This window comes from Megachile rotundata, chromosome 13 (genome assembly GCF_050947335.1).
Source record: "Megachile rotundata isolate GNS110a chromosome 13, iyMegRotu1, whole genome shotgun sequence".
Classification (NCBI taxonomy): Eukaryota; Metazoa; Arthropoda; class Insecta; order Hymenoptera; family Megachilidae; genus Megachile; species Megachile rotundata.
The window spans coordinates 8,108,000-8,126,193 of NC_134995.1; the positions used below are offsets into that span (position 1 = coordinate 8,108,000).

Sequence of the window (18,194 nt, forward strand, 5' to 3'; positions counted from 1 at the left end):
AATAACGCTGTGAAACGATCTTCCGTTAGCCGATCGAATTGATCCTCGTTAACCTTGACATTTTCTGCAGAGCGCTTATTTTAGAAAGGTGAAATAAAGCGTTGTTCGAGACACTCGTACCTAAACCATATGTGTACTGCCGTGAACATTCTCCGCGTGATATTCCATTTCCACCGTTAAGCAATTATCATACTGGGTGTCTCGACAGTGAGGCCATTAAACGAGGTTCCCGCGCAGAGTGGGTCTTCAAGACCCACTATTTGGTTCATTCAAGACCCAGTATTTTGGGAAAACAAAGAGATTCCTCGTACAAAAATTCAGAGAATATTTATTCCTAAGAATTTTAATTTGTCAGGTACTTAACTGGCAGTAGTGGTATATTCATTTTTATATTAAGGGGGACAATACCTTTAGGCAGATGATAAAATAATTTTAAGAAAAAAAATACGCCGACTTCGAAATGCACTAAAAAGTATAAAATAATTTCTATTTGCTAATGAAGTAATTTCTATTTCATTCAATCATACAATTACGTAACAGATATGAATGAAACCTATTTACTCGTTAGGTAGTATATTAAATACATTTCAACCTTTTCGGAGGCGGCGCATATTTAAAAATACCTCAGTAAACGTTGCTGCCAATAACCAGTTGATTGTGGTATGGCGTATTGGAAAATAATAAATCCTGAGAAAGAATACCAACCATTATAGATATATCTGGTAATATACGTATGATTTTAAGAGGTTCATCAGTGATGGTTTTAAGATGAATTCTGTGGTTGCAGGCACAAGAGGATCTGAACAGCAGGAAGAGATGAAACTTCTTGGAAAAGCTTGATCATAGTAAGCTGGTTAATAATCATCCACCGAATGAACCTAAAAGCACTCTATGGTCGGAAGACACTGGTCATTCGTCCATATGTTTCCTGGAGGAATATTTCGAAAACTAAACCAAAAGCTTCTGAGGCAAGTTTCGATATTTAAGTATATTACAAAGGCAAAATGTATGACTGTATAATATTCAGACCGATATCTATTGAATTGATAATATTTTGGCACTTAATCATCACTTGTGTAGTTATCTGTCAGGTATTTATGGAACTGGTATCTATGTGACAGGTATTTATAGGTCTGTTTGTTATCTGATAGTTATTTATGGGACAAGTAGTTATCTAACAGGTATTTATAGGACTGGTAGCTATCTGACAAACGTTTATAAGACTGTTAGTTATATAACAGATATATGTAGGCCTGTTAATTATCTGAGAAATATTTCTAGGATTCTTATCTAACAGATAGTTATACGGCTGTTAGTTATCTGACAAACGTTTATAAGACTGTCAATTATCTAGCAGATAGTTATACGGCTGTTAATTATCTGACAAACGTTTATAAGACTGTCAGTTAACTAACAGATATTTACAGGAGTGTTAATTATCTGAGAAATATTTCTAAAACTGTTACATAACAGATATTCATAGTACTGATAGCTATTGGACAAACGTTTATAAGACTATTTCTTATCTAACATACATTTATAGGAGTGTTAGTTATCTGACAAGTGTTTATAAGACTATTAGTTATCTAACAAATATTTATAGAACTGGTAGCTAACTGTCGAACATTTATAGTACTGTTAATTTTCTCTGACAAATATTTATAAGAATAAATATTATCTGACAGATTCTCATCAGACTAATAACCTGACAGACAATTATCAGTCTGGAAGTTATCTGCCAGGTACTTATCAGACAAGTAGCTAGTTAAAGAGAATTATCTGACAAGTAACTATTACACAAGTAACTAAATAAGTTTGTCAAGTAACTAAAACTTTGAATACCAATAATCACCAAAAATCATGAGTTATTATGCTAAAACGTTGATCACAGTATAATTTCAATAAACCTCACTTTCCTCCATATTCCTTCCACTTTCCTTATTTTTCTTAAAGAGGATAAAGTCAGTTTCGCAAAAATAAAGTCAGAACATCGAAAACAATTTCAAAAAATTCCACAAGCATGCCGTCATACACCGCAGCTTCCCTGCGTCATCGCAGCAATATCTCTACCAAGAATTTCCGTTCTCGTTAATTTACCGACCGTGAGAATTCCCGTCATCGTCGTCGCATCGATCGATTCCTACGAATCCATCGATCCGTCAGGAATGCGAGCTCGCGTTTTCAATTCGACACCGTCGCGTCGGCTGACGTTTCGATGAAAGCGGGCAATAGTTAACGGTACGCGAAGACACCCGGCGGCCGTTGAACGATCGACGAAAGAACGTTCATCCAACAGATGGGCCAAAGGATGCACTAAGTAACTCGTTGTCATTACGGTACAAACAGGTCTTAACGAGCTACCTGCTGCAAACGAACCAGCCACCGTGGACATCGTACTTCGTGAAGTATGCCGACGTGGTGAACGATCAAAGGGGGATGTCCCACTTCAATTGGCCGGTAGGCAGCAGCAATTACCACGTACTTAGAACCGGCTGCTTTCCATACATTAAATATCACTGCACCAAGAGGCCACGACAGGACCTCAGCGGCGAGGACAAATTTTTCAAGGCGATCAAGCTCTTGAACCTTGGTATATACAATATCTCGCAAAAGTATCACTTTCGACTCTGTCGCACTTTCTAATTCACTTCGCTGTTTTAGATTATTATTTTATTTGGTTAAGTTTGGTTATTTAATATTATGGAATGTTTTCAAGGTCTTCGCTTATTTTCTTAATCCCTTACACTATTTTGACGAGTATGATTCGTGACGCACTTATACTTTGGCTATTTTACTCGAATTTTGAATACATTTCCAAAATCCCAAATCTCCCAAATCACAGATCTCCCAAATCCCAAATATTCCAAATCCCAAATCTCCCAAATCCCACATGTGCCAAATCCCACATGTCCCAAATCCCACATGTCCCAAATCCCACATGTCCCAAATCCCACATGTCCCAAATCCCACATGTCCCAAATCCCACATGTGCCAAATTCCACATATCCCAAATCCCACATGTGCCAAATTCCACATATCCCAAATCCCACATGTGCCAAATCCCACATGTCCCAAATCCCACATGTCCCAAATCCCACATGTCCCAAATCCCAAATCTCCCAAATCCCACATGTCCCAAATCCCACATGTGCCAAATCCCACATGTGCCAAATTCCACATGTCCCAAATCCCACATGTCCCAAATCTCACATGTCTTAAATCCCACATGTACCAAATCCCACATATCCCAAATCTCACATATCCCAGATCCCACATATCCCAGATCCCACATATGCCAAATCCTACATGTCCCAAATCCCAAATCTCCCAAATCCCAAATCTCCCAAATCCCAAATCTCCCAAATCCCAAATCTCCCAAATCCCAAATCTCCCAAATCCCAAATCTCCCAAATCCCAAATCTCCCAAATCCCAAATCTCCCAAATCCCAAATCTCCCAAATCCCAAATCTCCCAAATCCCAAATCTCCCAAATCCCAAATCTCCCAAATCCCAAATCTCCCAAATCCCAAATCTCCCAAATCCCAAATCTCCCAAATCCCAAATCTCCCAAATCCCAAATCTCCCAAATCCCAAATCTCCCAAATCCCAAATCTCCCAAATCCCAAATCTCCCAAATCCCAGTAAAAAAGAGTGAAAGTACGAGAGAGATACTTTTGAATGGTAATGTCCCCAGCAGAAAGGAGGAACGTCCTTTTGCATCAACGTCTCGTTTCATTGACACTTTTCCGTTCTGTAAATAGCGAACATGAAGTTTCAGTGGCACGGCGTGTCGCCCCGATAACCGATCATTCGTTGCTTTATATTCCTTATCCGTGCAATCAGGTATACCCACGTTGATGTACGGACTGGCAGCGACTTGGCTGATCAGACACCAGGAGATCGTGAAAACAGCCCAAGGGAACGTGACGATCTACTTCTTGCTGCCCGAGGACAAGGGTTCCATGTACTGATACAACCATGCCAGTCGACATTAATTTGTACCTTATAATGTTACTGTTCGATGTAGGATGAACGGGGAATAAAGAAGTTGTAGTGTTCGATGGGTTTATTTGTTTTGTGTGTTGGGTGTGGGGTTTAACTTGTGTTGAGGATGATCGGGAGAGAGAGAGGAATGGTATGTATTCAAATATGAAATTGTTAAGTAACAACATGTAGTCACAAGATTATTAAATTATAAGATAACAATATTGGAGAATTAACAAGTCAGCAAATAATAAAATAGCAACATCACCAAATTATCAAATCATTAAATCACAAAATAACAACATTGCAAAATCATCAAAATATCAAATCACAAGATAAAAATATTACAAAATGACATCAAGATACGAAATGACATGTGTGTATTGCGTGTGCATTTAATGGTGTATTTAACATGTGTAATTAATATGAGTATTTAAGATAAAATCATATACATCTCGATGGCATAAAAGCACTGCAAAATAGCACTTATGGCACCCAAAACTTAATCTAAAGTCTGATAAAAACATTCAGAAATAATTTTTAAAAATCCATCATTGCATTCAAACCTCACATATCAACTACATGCAATTAACAACGAAAACCTACTTAAAAATAAATTCCCCTCTTCCCACACATTGTTTCAATAAACAATGTTCTTATCAACATTTTTATTCCTCCGCAAATTTAAATCAATTTCAGAGTAACAAGACGCGAGAATGATAGAAATGTGATCGTCTATTCAGTAGATGCTCACGAACTGACAGATAATTGTTTATCCAATGAATTATTAATGTGGTCAAACGAAGGTGGTCACGTTTTACAGCCACATTGTGATTGTGTTTGTCCATTGTATTCCTCTTTAACCGATGTTATAAAAGGAACATTAGTCATCGAAGGCGTAGAACTCGAGCGTATTAAACGTGAATCGAACGTAAATCACGCGAGTTTCACGCATTATTGTCTTCGAATCAATTATCGTTCGATCATTCGCCACGGAAGAATGCGTTCTATTGGCGGCAATCGTTCAGTTGGGACACGATATGATTTCAATCACTTGTGCTAATTAGGACGCGACAATACCAGTATCTTTTAGTTTATTTTGTGAAGCTTTCAATTTATAGACTTATCAATTTCTGAGATTCTGAGTTTCTTTATTTTTTCAATTTTTCAATTTTTCAATTTTTCAATTTTTCAATTTTTCAATTTTTCAATTTTTCAATTTTTCAATTTCTCAATTTCGCAATTTCGCAATTTTTCAATTTTTCAATTTTACAATTTCTCAATTTTTCAATTTTTCATTCCTTTAATTTTTCATTTTTTTTATTTCGGAGTTTTTCAATTTATAAATTCATAAATTTGAAGTTCTGTATATTTAGAAGTTCAACTTTTATAAATTTCAAATCTTCCAAATTCAAAAATTTCAATATCCACGTTTGGAAATATTCAAGTTTCTAAATTTTTCATCTCTGAACCCAAAATCTCAAATTCCAAGGATAGTATCTTCAGGAACTTGATATTTAACTCTCCAAACCATTAATTCCAAATTTACTACCCTCAAAAACTAGATACTTAACTCACCATAACCTCAAAGTTCCAAATTTACTACTACTGTCATAAACTTAATATCTCACCATAACCTTAAAATGTCAAACTTGATACTTCACTGTAGCCCCCAAATTCCAGACATAATACCTCACCATAACCTCAAAGTTCTAAATTTACTACTACTGTCAGAAACTTGATACTTTACTACAACCCCAAAATCCCAAACTTGATGCCTCATCATAACCTCAAAGTTCCAAATTTACTACAACTCTAAGAAACTTGATATCTCACCACAACCTTAAAATTCCAAACTTGATACTTCACTGTAGCCCCCAAATTCCAGACTTAATACCTCACCATAACCTCACAATTCTAAATTTACTACTAGTGTCAGAAACTTGATACTTTACTACAACCCCAAAATCCCAAACTTGATGCCTCATCATAACCTCAAAGTTCCAAATTTACTACAACTCTAAGAAACTTGATATCTCACCACAACCTTAAAATTCCAAACTTGATACTTCACTGTAACCCTCGAATTCCAGACTTAATACCTCACCATAACCTCAAAGTTCTAAATTTACTACTACTGTCAGAAACTTGATACTTTACTACAACCCCAAAATCCCAAACTTGATACCTCATCATAACCTCAAAGTTCCAAGTTTACTACTACTGTCAGAAACTTAATATCTCACCATAACCTCAAAGTTCTAAATTTACTACTAGTGTCAGAAACTTGATACCTCACTATAACCCCAAAATTCCAAATGTACTGCTCCTAAAAACTTGATACCTCCACATAACCCCAAAATTTTACTCTCAAAAACTTGATATCCCTTCATGACCCTAAAATTCCAAATATGCTCCTCCCAAAATCCTTAATACCTAACCATAACCTTAAAGTCCCAAACTTCACATCTCTCCCCCATACACCCCAAATTTTGCAGCTACCAAAAGCTCTTCATCCTCAACCTGAAACAATCTCTACTCTTCTGGTTCCGTAATTCCATCCTCTCTCTACCAACCAAGGGTTAAATGTCGATCACTCTAAGCAGTGGGCGTCTGTCACGTGTTTGAGCTCGTATATAAACGAGCTCACGGTTGCCTACATCAGAATTTATAATTAAATAGCAGTTACGGTAGAGCAGGGCGGAACACGTGCGATCATAAACAATCCCAGTTAAATGTCACTGATGGAAAACGATGGATTTTATCGCAGCGAATGACTACGTTGCAGGCTGCCGGTGCGGTTTTATGCGAATACATCATCGAAGGGAACACGGGTAGCCAATTAGAGAGCTATGTTAATGACAACTGTGTACGTTTGCACCTTGTTTCCTGTGGAATCGTTCGCGGACCATTAACACGATTTGCATTAGTGTCATGGGGCGGGTTTCTGTAACGGTGCTCGTGTTTCAACAAGGCCAACCCAGGATATGACTTACGGATTCATGAATGATTGATTTAGACTTCGTTAAGTGACTTGTTGACTGCCGCGTATGATAGATGCGGCCTGCTGAAAGATAGGGTTGAACGTGGTTCACGGGTCTTGGGATTCGCTTCCTGTTTTTCTTGCGATCCGTGGAGGATAATGATGTGGACGTGGATGTTGGTATGGTGCGGAATGCGCGATTGGTAATTTTGGTTTGAGGGAATTTTGTGATGGATATCTGGAGAGCGTTGTGGATGTCGAGGTCTTTTGATATGCGTGTAAAATTTGGGGAGTTTTATATTTGGATATGGGCAGATTCGAGTCTTTCGGATTTGGGGACTTGAGATGGGTTGAGAATTCAGATTTGAAGATTGAAGAGTTCAGACTTGGGGGATGGAATTTTAGGGCGTTGAAATATTTGGAGCTTGGGACTGTGAAGTTAGGAGATTTTAGAGCTTTGGGATTTGCAGATTTCGGCACCTTTGAAGATGGACTTTGAGGGTGGGATGTTAGGGAGTTGGGATATTCGAACTTTGCAAGTTTAAATTTAGGTAATTTTAGAGCTTTGGGATTTGCAGATTTTGGCACCTTTGAAGATGGACTTGGAGGATGGAATTTTAGGCAGTTGGAATATTTGGAGTTTGGGGGTTCAAAGTTAAAGTGCGTTAGTTATGAAATTTTTTGGGGTTTTGCACCCTTGAAATTAAGGTTTGAAGATGGAGTTTGAAAGTGGAATTTTAGGGTCTTGGGATATTTGGATTTTGGGACGTTCCAAGTTCCAGTTGGGAGCCTTGGAAGTTAGGAATTTCTTAGGAATTTTGGGATTTAATGATTTTAGGCATTGGGAACAGTGTAACTTTGGGATTTTACAGTTATCAAGCTATGGGACGCTGTGATTTTGTTATATTTTTACCTTGTGATTTTTTAGTCTTGTGATCTTATGATTTTATAATTTTGTGATTTTATGATCTTCTGATCTTATAATCTTGTGATCTTTTGATCCTGTGATCTTGTGATCTTGTGATCTTGTAATCTTGTGATCTTGTGATCTTGTGATCTTGTAATCTTGTGATCTTGTGATCTTGTAATCTTGTGATCTTGTGATCTTGTGATCTTGTGATCTTGTGATTTTGTAATTTTGATCTTCTGATCTTATAATCTTGTGATCTTATAATTTTGTAATTTTGTGATTTTGTGATCTTCTGATCTTATAATCTTGTGATCTTTTGATCCTGTGATCTTGTGATCTTGTAATCTTGTGATCTTGAGATCTTGTGATTTCGTAATTTTGATCTTCTGATCTTATAATCTTGTGATCTTATAATTTTGTAATTTTGTGATTTTGTGATTTTCTGATCTCGATGACATCGTCATTTATCAGTACCCATATTACATACGTATATTCAATACATATATTACATATACGTGTCAAATACACATATGAAATACTCATATCACATACACATATCACATATACATATTAAAGTCACACATTACATACACATGTTACATATACATATGAAAGGCACATATGAAATACTCATATCACATACACATATCACATATACATATTAAAGTCACACATTACATACACATGTTACATATGCATATGAAAGGCACATATGAAATACACATATGAGAGACACATATTAAATGCACACATTAAATACACACATTACAGACACATATGAAATACAAACACGTTACATACACATGTTGAATACACATGTTGAAGAAAGTTTGTCTTTATCGTGCAGTTGCCACCTTTCTGTTAACATCGATTTGTAATATAATAGTATTATTCTAATAAAACTTTGAATTGTGTTTGAATAAACATCTAATTGCTAATTTATGTCGCGATCAATATCTGCGTAATTTTAACAAATTATTAACGGGATCCTTTAACTTTTGAAATTATTAACCGACTCTGAACGGAAAAATTTTAAGCATGCAGAGAGATTTTAACTACAAGTGGAGAGAAACGATTTCAAACTACGAGTGAAGAGGAAAGATTTTAATTAGGAACGAAAAATGAAAGATCTACTTTAATTAAGAAAGGAAAGACGTGCTTACATTGTTTAAATTGAAACATCGGAATTTTGATTTTCATCCGAACGAAAGTTGGAAGTATAGATCGCATTTGAGTAATTGGACGTACAGTGTTGCAATTACCGTGGTAATTTTAATTACCTCGTTAATCAGTGTTGTATATCTAAATGACTCGAAAGTGAATTATGCTAAGTGGATAATTATTTTCGTTTTTTTTTTTTTTGGAATTGAGTGCAATGGTGGAAATGCTTATTCGGAATAATTAAGGATGACTGAGTAATCGGATTGACTCATGTATAATTAAGTTGATTCATATTAACTCATGTGTAATTGTGTTGATTCATGTAAACCATGTATGTGTTTCATTTATTCTGAAACTTTTTCATTTATTCATTTCAAAATTTTTCAGTTCTACATTTGAAAATTTGTCAGTTCTACATTTGAAAATTTGTCAGTTCTACATTTGAAAATTTGTCAGTTCTTCATTTGAAAATTTTTCATTTCTTCGCTTGAAAATTTTTTGAATAAAATGTGCAGTGACATTCATGATTATATTTGTAAAAAATTTTGTTGTATGATTTATTTAAATTATAGGTCTATGTTAGTTCAGATACTGTTACATATCGATGATATTCAAACAAATCAACACCAAAACACCGAATAGAAATTATCGAACTGCTAGCTGTTATGGTATCAATTTTCGAAACTCATATTTCACGAAACCATATTAAACCAATACGATTACTATTCCGAATCAATACTCGTTCCATGTTAGACTGCGGATATTCATTTCATATGCAACTAAAACAATCACTGATGTTACTAGGTTGATGCATATGAAATTATCTTGAATACCAAAATTAATATGTGTATGTGTATTCAACATGTGTAAGAACTCCCAACCTGATAAAAACATCCCCTCTCCTTCTTCTAAAGAACTTTCAATTTCCTAAAGGAACCTCGTCATTAAATTATCGCACACGCGATTTATGGGTGTAGCATCCCGATGAAGCAACGAGAGGCTACTTTCTCGATATAGCCAAATAAAAGTATTAATTAGCAGGTGGCTTTCACTGTGAGGGATACGAAAAGACTTTCACCAACCTGTAGCCCGAAGCTCTGCTACATGACACCGGCGATCTTTGACCTTCTTGCATCGCTGCATAATGCTAAGCCGTTCAAATCGCTATCGCGATATCTAGAATCGAACAGCTGCTACACGAGAGCATTGTGAAGAGACATCGCCCTTTCAAACGACACGAAATGTCCGCGATCGGACGTGCTTTGTTGCCTCTATTCAGACTGAAATATGGCTTGTCATAAATATTCAAATATAACAGCTTGTACTTCTATTATAGCGCGTCCGGTGTATCGAAACGCGGCTCTATCGATTCTTTACGGATACTACGGATGTACACCTTCGGAGGAACTTGCTTTTACGTATTTTCTGTTATTTTGGGAATTAGGAAGTTTAGGAGTTATGAGGAGAATTGATGAATTATCGAGTAAGAAAATTAAAGAATTGAACTGAAGAATTGGACAATTGGGCCTTTGAATAATTGAATAAATGAAGAACTGAAGAACTAAATAATTGAACAAATGAAGAATTCAACAATTGAACAATTGGAGAATTGAAAAATGGAAGAATTGAAGAATTGAAGAATTGAGGAATTGAGGAATTGAGGAATTGAGGAATTGAAGAATTGAGGATTTGAGGAATTGAAGAATTGAAGAATTGAAGAATTGAAGAATTGAAGAATTGAAGATTTGAAGATTTGAAGATTTGAAGATTTGAAGATTTGAAGAATTGAAGAATTGAAGAATTGAAGAATTGAAGAATTGAAGAATTGAAAGATTGAAAAATTGAAAAATTGAAAGATTGAAATATTGAAAAATTGAGTGCTTGAAAAATTGAATGATTAAAAAATTGAATGCTTGAAAAATTGAAAGATTGAAAAACTGAATGATGGAAAAATTGAATGCTTGAAAAATTGAAAGATTGAAAAATTGAAAGATTGAAACATTGAATGATTGAAAGATTGAAAAATTGAATGACTGAAAGATTGAAAAATTGAGTGCTTGAAAAATTGAATGATTAAAAAATTGAATGCTTGAAAAATTGAAAGATTGAAAAATTGAAAAATTGAAAAATTGAAAAATTGAATGCTTGAAAAATTGAAAGATTAAAAAGCTGAATGATTGAAAAATTGAATGCTTGAAAAATTGAAATATTGAAAAATTGAAAAATTGAAAAATTGAAAAATGCCCAAATTTTCCAAGTCACCAAGTCTTGTGTTTAACTTCGGTTTCGTACATCGTTAACTAGGTTATGTTCGCTTCATCCGCATGTTTAGCTGATTGCAATGTGCGGTCCACGCTCTGGTTAGCTAAACCAGGCACAGATGGCTTGAAAGTTATTATAATTCATTAGCTGCGGTTAGTTCAACCATGCTTTCTCTAAATACCTAACGAAATATGCAGGTATTTATCGCAAAACGTGTCATAACCAGTGAAACGTACATTTAAGAATACGAGTACATTTAAAATTACAAGTATAATAAAAACATGTTTGGTAATCATACTTAAGACATATTTGGCAATATTATTAAGAAGTTTGTTAGAAATATTATGAGGGACAATTGCAAAATTATTGTATAAACATTATACAAATATAATGCGTTGTATGATAAATATATACAAATATATTGAACATAACATATAGCACATATGTACACATATGGTAAATATAATATGTAGAAAATGCATATAAATATAATAATCATAACATATAATAAATACGTACAAATATAATGAACGTAATAAACTTAACATATAACAAATAATTACATATAAAATAAATATAACATAATATATTAAATACACACATGTACTAACATTTACCAGAATTTTTAAGCGCAGAAAATTTCAAACGATTTCACAAAACAAGGTCGCAGTAAAACGTCCATTTTAAGCTTGAAGTTTAATTAAAACTCTATTTTCGTTTCAACGAAATTTTTCTAAAACCGTACGAAACGACTTCGCAGCGAGACACAAATAAAAGACTCGAAATGCCTTTCAGCGCTAATTAAACCGTCGTTTCGTTTTCTGAATCCAGAGAAATTTCAATCTTCCGTTTAACAGTAACGATAGAAGCACTCGAAAGTTAATTGAAGCAAGATGAATTACACAAATTAACGGTGTAATTAGTGCAATGCCAAATCGTGAGATTTTATTCCAACGAAACGCACGCAAACATTAGCGGTTACGTTAACTACAATCCACTGAAAGTAACCTCCCATGGGAATTCGCGCTAATTAGGACCGGGCATCGAGAGCTTTTAATTAATACTGTAACTGTTGGGCTTTTGTACCGCGTCTTGCGTAACAATTACGCGAAATAGAGATTACAACTTTTTTTTCATATTGCTGTTGTAAGTCTCGTAATTAAGCAACCGTTATCAGTAAACGTATAATGCTAATTAAGAGCGAGTACAGTGTATATTATTAATTAACAATGATCTTTATGGCCGATCGTGATGTTTAAATGTTACGATTTAAATGTGAAGTATAATTACTGTAATGATAGGGCAAAGAAAAATTATCTGATTTCGTAGTGGAGTGCTGCATGCGATTCTTAATGAAATGCTTTAATCCTGTTATTTGATAACGTAGGTATTTACTGCTGTATTAAAATTTAAGTACAGGAAGCAGTGGTTCAAGTTCTATTTTCAGTGTGATGAATTTTATTCTGTTTCAAGATTTTATTAATGTTTAGTAGTAAATTATTAATTCTAGTTATTATTTATGTTTATTATGTGTCTGAAGTTACTGGACTCCTAGAGTGGGATATGAAGGGTTTGGAATATGTAGATTTGGGATGTGGAGATTTGTGGTATGAGGAGTTGGAGATATGAGGATTTGGGGTATGTGGGATTTGTGATATGTAGAATTTGGGATATGTGGGATTTGGGATATATGAGATTTGGGATATGTGGGATTTGAGATATGTGGAATTTGGGATACGTGGGATTTGGGATATGTAGAATTTGCGATATGTGGGATTTGGCATATGTGGGATTTGGGATATGTGGGATTTGGCATATGTGGGATTTGGGATCTGTGGAATAATGGGATATGTAGGATTTGTGATATGTGGGATTTGGGATATATGGGATTTGGGATATGTGGGATTTGGGATATGTGAGATTTGGGATATGTGAGATTTGGAATATGTGGGATTTGGGACATATGGGATTTGGGACATGTGGGATTTGGGACATGTGGGATTTGGGACATGTGGAATTTGGGATATGTGGAATTTGGAATATGTGGAATTTGGGATATGTGGGATTTGGAATATGTGGGATTTGGGATATATGGAATTTGGGATATGTGGAATTTGGGATATGTGGAATTTGGGATATGAGGAATTTGGGATATGTGGGATTTGTGATATGTGGGATTTGGAATATGTGGGATTTGGGACATATGGGATTTGGGACATGTGGGATTTGGGACATGTGGGATTTGGGACATGTGGGATTTGGGACATGTGGGATTTGGGACATGTGGAATTTGGGATATGTGGAATTTGGAATATGTGGAATTTGGGATATGTGGGATTTGGAATATGTGGAATTTGGGATATGTGGGATTTGGAATATGTGGGATTTGGGATATATGGAATTTGGGATATGTGGAATTTGGGATATGTGGAATTTGGGATATGAGGAATTTGGGATATGTGGGATTTGTGATATGTGGGATTTGGAATATGTGGGATTTGGGACATATGGGATTTGGGACATGTGGGATTTGGGACATGTGGGATTTGGGACATGTGGAATTTGGGATATGTGGAATTTGGGATATGTGGAATTTGGGATATGTGGAATTTGGGATATGTGGAATTTGGGATATGTGGGATTTAGGATATGTGGGATTTGGGATATGTGGAATTTGGGATATATGGGATTTGGGATATATGGTATTTGGGATATGTGGTATTTGGGATATGTGGAATTTGGGATATGTGGAATTTGGAATATGACGATTTGGAGTATGGAGACTTGGAATATGAAAATTTGGCATATGAAAGGTTTGGTATATATACATTTGAAGTATAAGGATTTAGGATATGAGGAGTTGAGATATGAGAAGTTAGGATATGAAGATTTGGTATATGAAAGTTTTAAGATATGGAAATTTGGGACATGTAAATTTGTGGTATAAGGACTTGGAATATGAGGGTCTTGGCATATGAAGATTTAAGATATAGTGCTTTGCGTCATGACAATTTGGGATATTGAAAGTGATGTGGAGATTTGAGGTATATTAACTTAAAGATTCAGGATGTGGAGGTCCTTTTACAAACCCAATACTTAAATTTTAACTAATAACATTTCATACTATTTATCTCTATTAATAACTAGTTAAGTAACACTAAATACAGGAAATCTTAACCACATCCAAATTCTATTAAACGACTTATATGACCAAAAGCAAAAAGTAAGGCTATAAAATTGTTTCATCACAGTTTAAGAACCCATGTCTTAACTCTAACCTCACAGCCATGTCCAGCGAACCCTCTAGAGTCCAGGCCCCCTAAACTTGAGATTAGATTTTCAAAAAATGAAAAATTTAATATGCTTCTACATCTACACCCATGAATTCACCAAATTCCCCATCTGCCCATCACCGTTTACTCCTCGAATTTCATTTTCCAATTGTTCCAGTAACCGAACGGTATAGATACATACAAGTGATAGAGCCCGAATTGAAAGTTCTCACAACCCGGAGAACGTGTCCAGAGGACTATATCGGAAATCCCAGCGTCAAGTACGCTGTTCGAGGGTCGTTACGGAGGCGAGAGAACCGTAGCTTCCTTCGGCCTGACGATAAGGATAATAGCCGCATCGCATAATAGAATCGGCAACGTTTTGCGTCGTGATCACCTCCGATGATCGTTCGCCAATAAATAACGTAACAAAAGAGCGCGTAAATGACAAGATGGCCGTTCGCGTGGGATACCTTCCTCTCTTCTGGAACGTTCCGGCGGTATTACCCTTCTTCCTTTTATCTCCCTCAAGCTGGGGCCTGATGTAAGATTATACAGAATTTAAATTTCATACAAATCGGATGCAATGTTGGTGTTCTGTGGGATGCGCGACTTAACGGCTGCTTTTATCGAAGTTATTTGCGGTTGAGAGACAATTAAAGTGCGTGGGTGGAGAGGGTTGTGGCGGTTATAAGGTTCAATTTTAATTGATGTAATAATCGCTTTGGTTTTAGGTGTTAGGATGCAGGATGTTATTATGAGGATGTGATGTAGATAGCTGTCCAAGGTTTTTTTTATATGATCAATACGGAGGTGGAATATGGGAGTTTGGTTCGTGAGAGTTTGGAGTATGGGATATGAAGGATTTGGGATGAGGAGATTTGGGGTGTGAGGACTTGGAATAGGAGGAGTTGGAGTATGTGGACTTGGGATGTGAAGGGTTTGGGGTATGAGGACTTGGGATATGAGGAGTTGGAGTATGTGGACTTGGGATGTGAAGGTTTGGCATATGAAAGGTTTGGTATATGGAGATTAGGGATGTGAAGATTTGGCATGTGGAGATTTAGGACATGGAGACTTGGGATATGAAGAATTTGGGATCAGGAGATTTGGGGTATGAGGACTTGGGATAGGAGGAGTTGGAGTGTGTGGACTTGGGATGTGATGCGTTTGGGGTATGAGGACTTAGGACATGAGGAGTTGGAGTATGTGGACTTGGGATGTGAAGGTTAGGCATATGAAAGGTTTGGTCTTTGCAGATTTGGAATGTGAAGATTTGGGATGTGGAGATTTAGGACATGGAGACTTGGGATATGAAGGATTTGGGATGTGGAGATTTGTGGTATGAGGACTTGGGCTAGGAGGAGTTGGAGTATGTGGACTTGGGATGTGAAGGGTTTGGGGTATGAGGACTTGGGATATGAGGAGTTGGAGTATGTGGACTTGGGATGTGATGGGTTTGGGGTATGAGGACTTAGGATATGAGGAGTTGGAGTATGTGGACTTGGGATATGAAGGTTTGGTCTATGGAGATTTGGGATGTGGAGATTTAGGACATGGAGATTTGGGATATGAAGGATTTGTGATATGGAGATTTGGGGTATGAGGACTTGGGATAGGAGGAGTTGGAGTATGTGGACTTGGGATGTGATGGGTTTGGGGTATGAGGACTTGGGATGCGAGGAGTTGGAGTATGTAGACTTGGGATGTGAAGGTTAGGCTTATGAAAGGTTTGGTACATGGAGATTTGGGATGTGAAGATTTGGGGTATGGGGACTTGGGATATGAGGAGTTGATATATCAAGACTTGGGATATGAAAATTTACGGTATGAGGACTTGGGATAGGAGCAATCAGCACAAAAATTCAACTACCTAACAAAGTTCCTAGTAAGACTTACCAGCACCTAATATAGTAATATAAACCATCCCTAATATACACTCCCCCTAAAGTACAATATAACAGCAACCCAAATAACCATCTAAATTATAACAAACTAACCTCGAAACTTATAATAAACTAACCTTTCTTAAACGAATAAAACATTGGAACCCAACTCGTGTTACGTGATTCGACGAGTATCCACGCGAAGCCCTTCTCCATTCCGCACACGTGTTAACACGAGCGCGTGCGGACGAAGAGCTGATCGTCAGATGAGTTCGCCACGTAGCCCCAGAGCCGCGTCACGGGCAATTAATTTCACACGAGATCCGCGCCCGTTACATTTGCATGTCCGATTGCCCGTAACGCTGAATTAGAGATAATATCTTAGCCGTGGCTCGCACCTATTACAATATTAAATGCTTCAGCGGACTCCAACCGGCGGACCGGCATCGTCGCGAAAAAAATCGCGTGCTTCAGATACTAGATTGCGCTTCCCCGGTACCGTTGCTGGCCTTTCCAGTGAACACCTTTCAAATGCGATAGAGGAATACTATTCGAATATTTGCTACGGTGATGCATGAGTTTTTGTTGGAGTGTAGGCAAGTTTGTACCAGATGTATTCAGATTTAATAACATGATGGGAAGTATAACTGGACTATTCATTTAAAATGTGATTTGTTTGTTGTACATGTAAATTTGAATATTCTTTAAGTCGGTAATTTAGTAGTTTGATAATATGAATATTTTGAAATTCAAAAAATTAAGTGTGCAGCAATTCTTGAGTTTGAAAAATTGAGAAAAACAAAACTTTAAAATCTAATAATCTGAAAACTTGAAAATTTAAAGAGTTGAAACTTGCAGACTTAAAACTTAAAGCTTGAAACTTTAAACTTTAAACCTGAAACTTGAAACCTAAACTTAAAAACATGAAATCTGAAACTTTAAACTTAAAACCTGAAACTTGAAGACTAAAATCTGAAACATGAAACTTGAAACCTAAAACCTGAAACCTGAAACTTGAAACCTGAAACTTGAAACCTGAAACTTGAAACCTGAAACTTGAAACCTGAAACCTGAAACTTGAAACCTGAAACTTGAAACCTGAAACTTGAAACCTGAAACTTGAAACCTGAAACTTGAAATCTGAAACTTAAAAACTTGAAATCTGAAACTTAAAACTTGAAACCTGAAACTTGAAACCTGAAACCTGAAACTTGAAACCTGAAACTTGAAACCTGAAACTTGAAACCTGAAACTTGAAACCTGAAACTTGAAACCTGAAACTTGAAACCTGAAACTTGAAACCTGAAACTTGAAACCTGAAACTTGAAACCTAAAACCTGAAACTTGAAACCTGAAACTTGAAACTTGAAACCTGAAACCTGAAACCTGAAACTTGAAACTTGAAACCTGAAACCTAAAACCTGAAACTTGAAACCTGAAACTTGAAACTTGAAACCTGAAACCTGAAACCTGAAACTTGAAACTTGAAACCTGAAACCTGAAACTTGAAACTTGAAACCTGAAACCTGAAACTTGAAACCTAAAACCTGAAACTTGAATCTTTACAAATATAAAAATTGCCAAACTTCTAAATTGCAAATTTAAAAGAAATACTAAAGTTCTTCCAAGAATACCAATTTCGAATATTCGTGTAAGACTACAACCCATCCTAAAATCCAAACATGACACAGTATTCCAATTAATTTACCGCATAGTGCCAATCGTTAAAAGCAATT

The 18,194-nt window shown here is 36.1% G+C and overlaps 2 protein-coding genes across 5 annotated transcripts in view; one reads left to right on the forward strand and one right to left on the reverse strand.

Annotated features, from left to right (window-relative positions):
• LOC100878189 (uncharacterized protein C15orf61 homolog) overlaps positions 1–4,058 on the forward strand; it is a 169,618-nt gene extending 165,560 nt beyond the window's left edge. For all 3 annotated transcript variants that reach the window (XM_076539221.1, XM_012287218.2, XM_003704126.3), the window contains exons 2-4: positions 788–968; positions 2,347–2,590; positions 3,844–4,058. In XM_076539221.1, coding sequence (XP_076395336.1) covers positions 873–968; positions 2,347–2,590; positions 3,844–3,971 — 468 coding nt within the window. In that variant the 5' untranslated portion in view covers positions 788–872 and the 3' untranslated portion in view covers positions 3,972–4,058. The remainder of the gene's footprint in view (positions 1–787; positions 969–2,346; positions 2,591–3,843) is intronic.
• Cad99C (cadherin 99C) overlaps positions 1–18,194 on the reverse strand; it is a 224,992-nt gene that overhangs the window by 163,055 nt on the left and 43,743 nt on the right. The gene's annotated exons all lie outside the window — the stretch shown is intronic.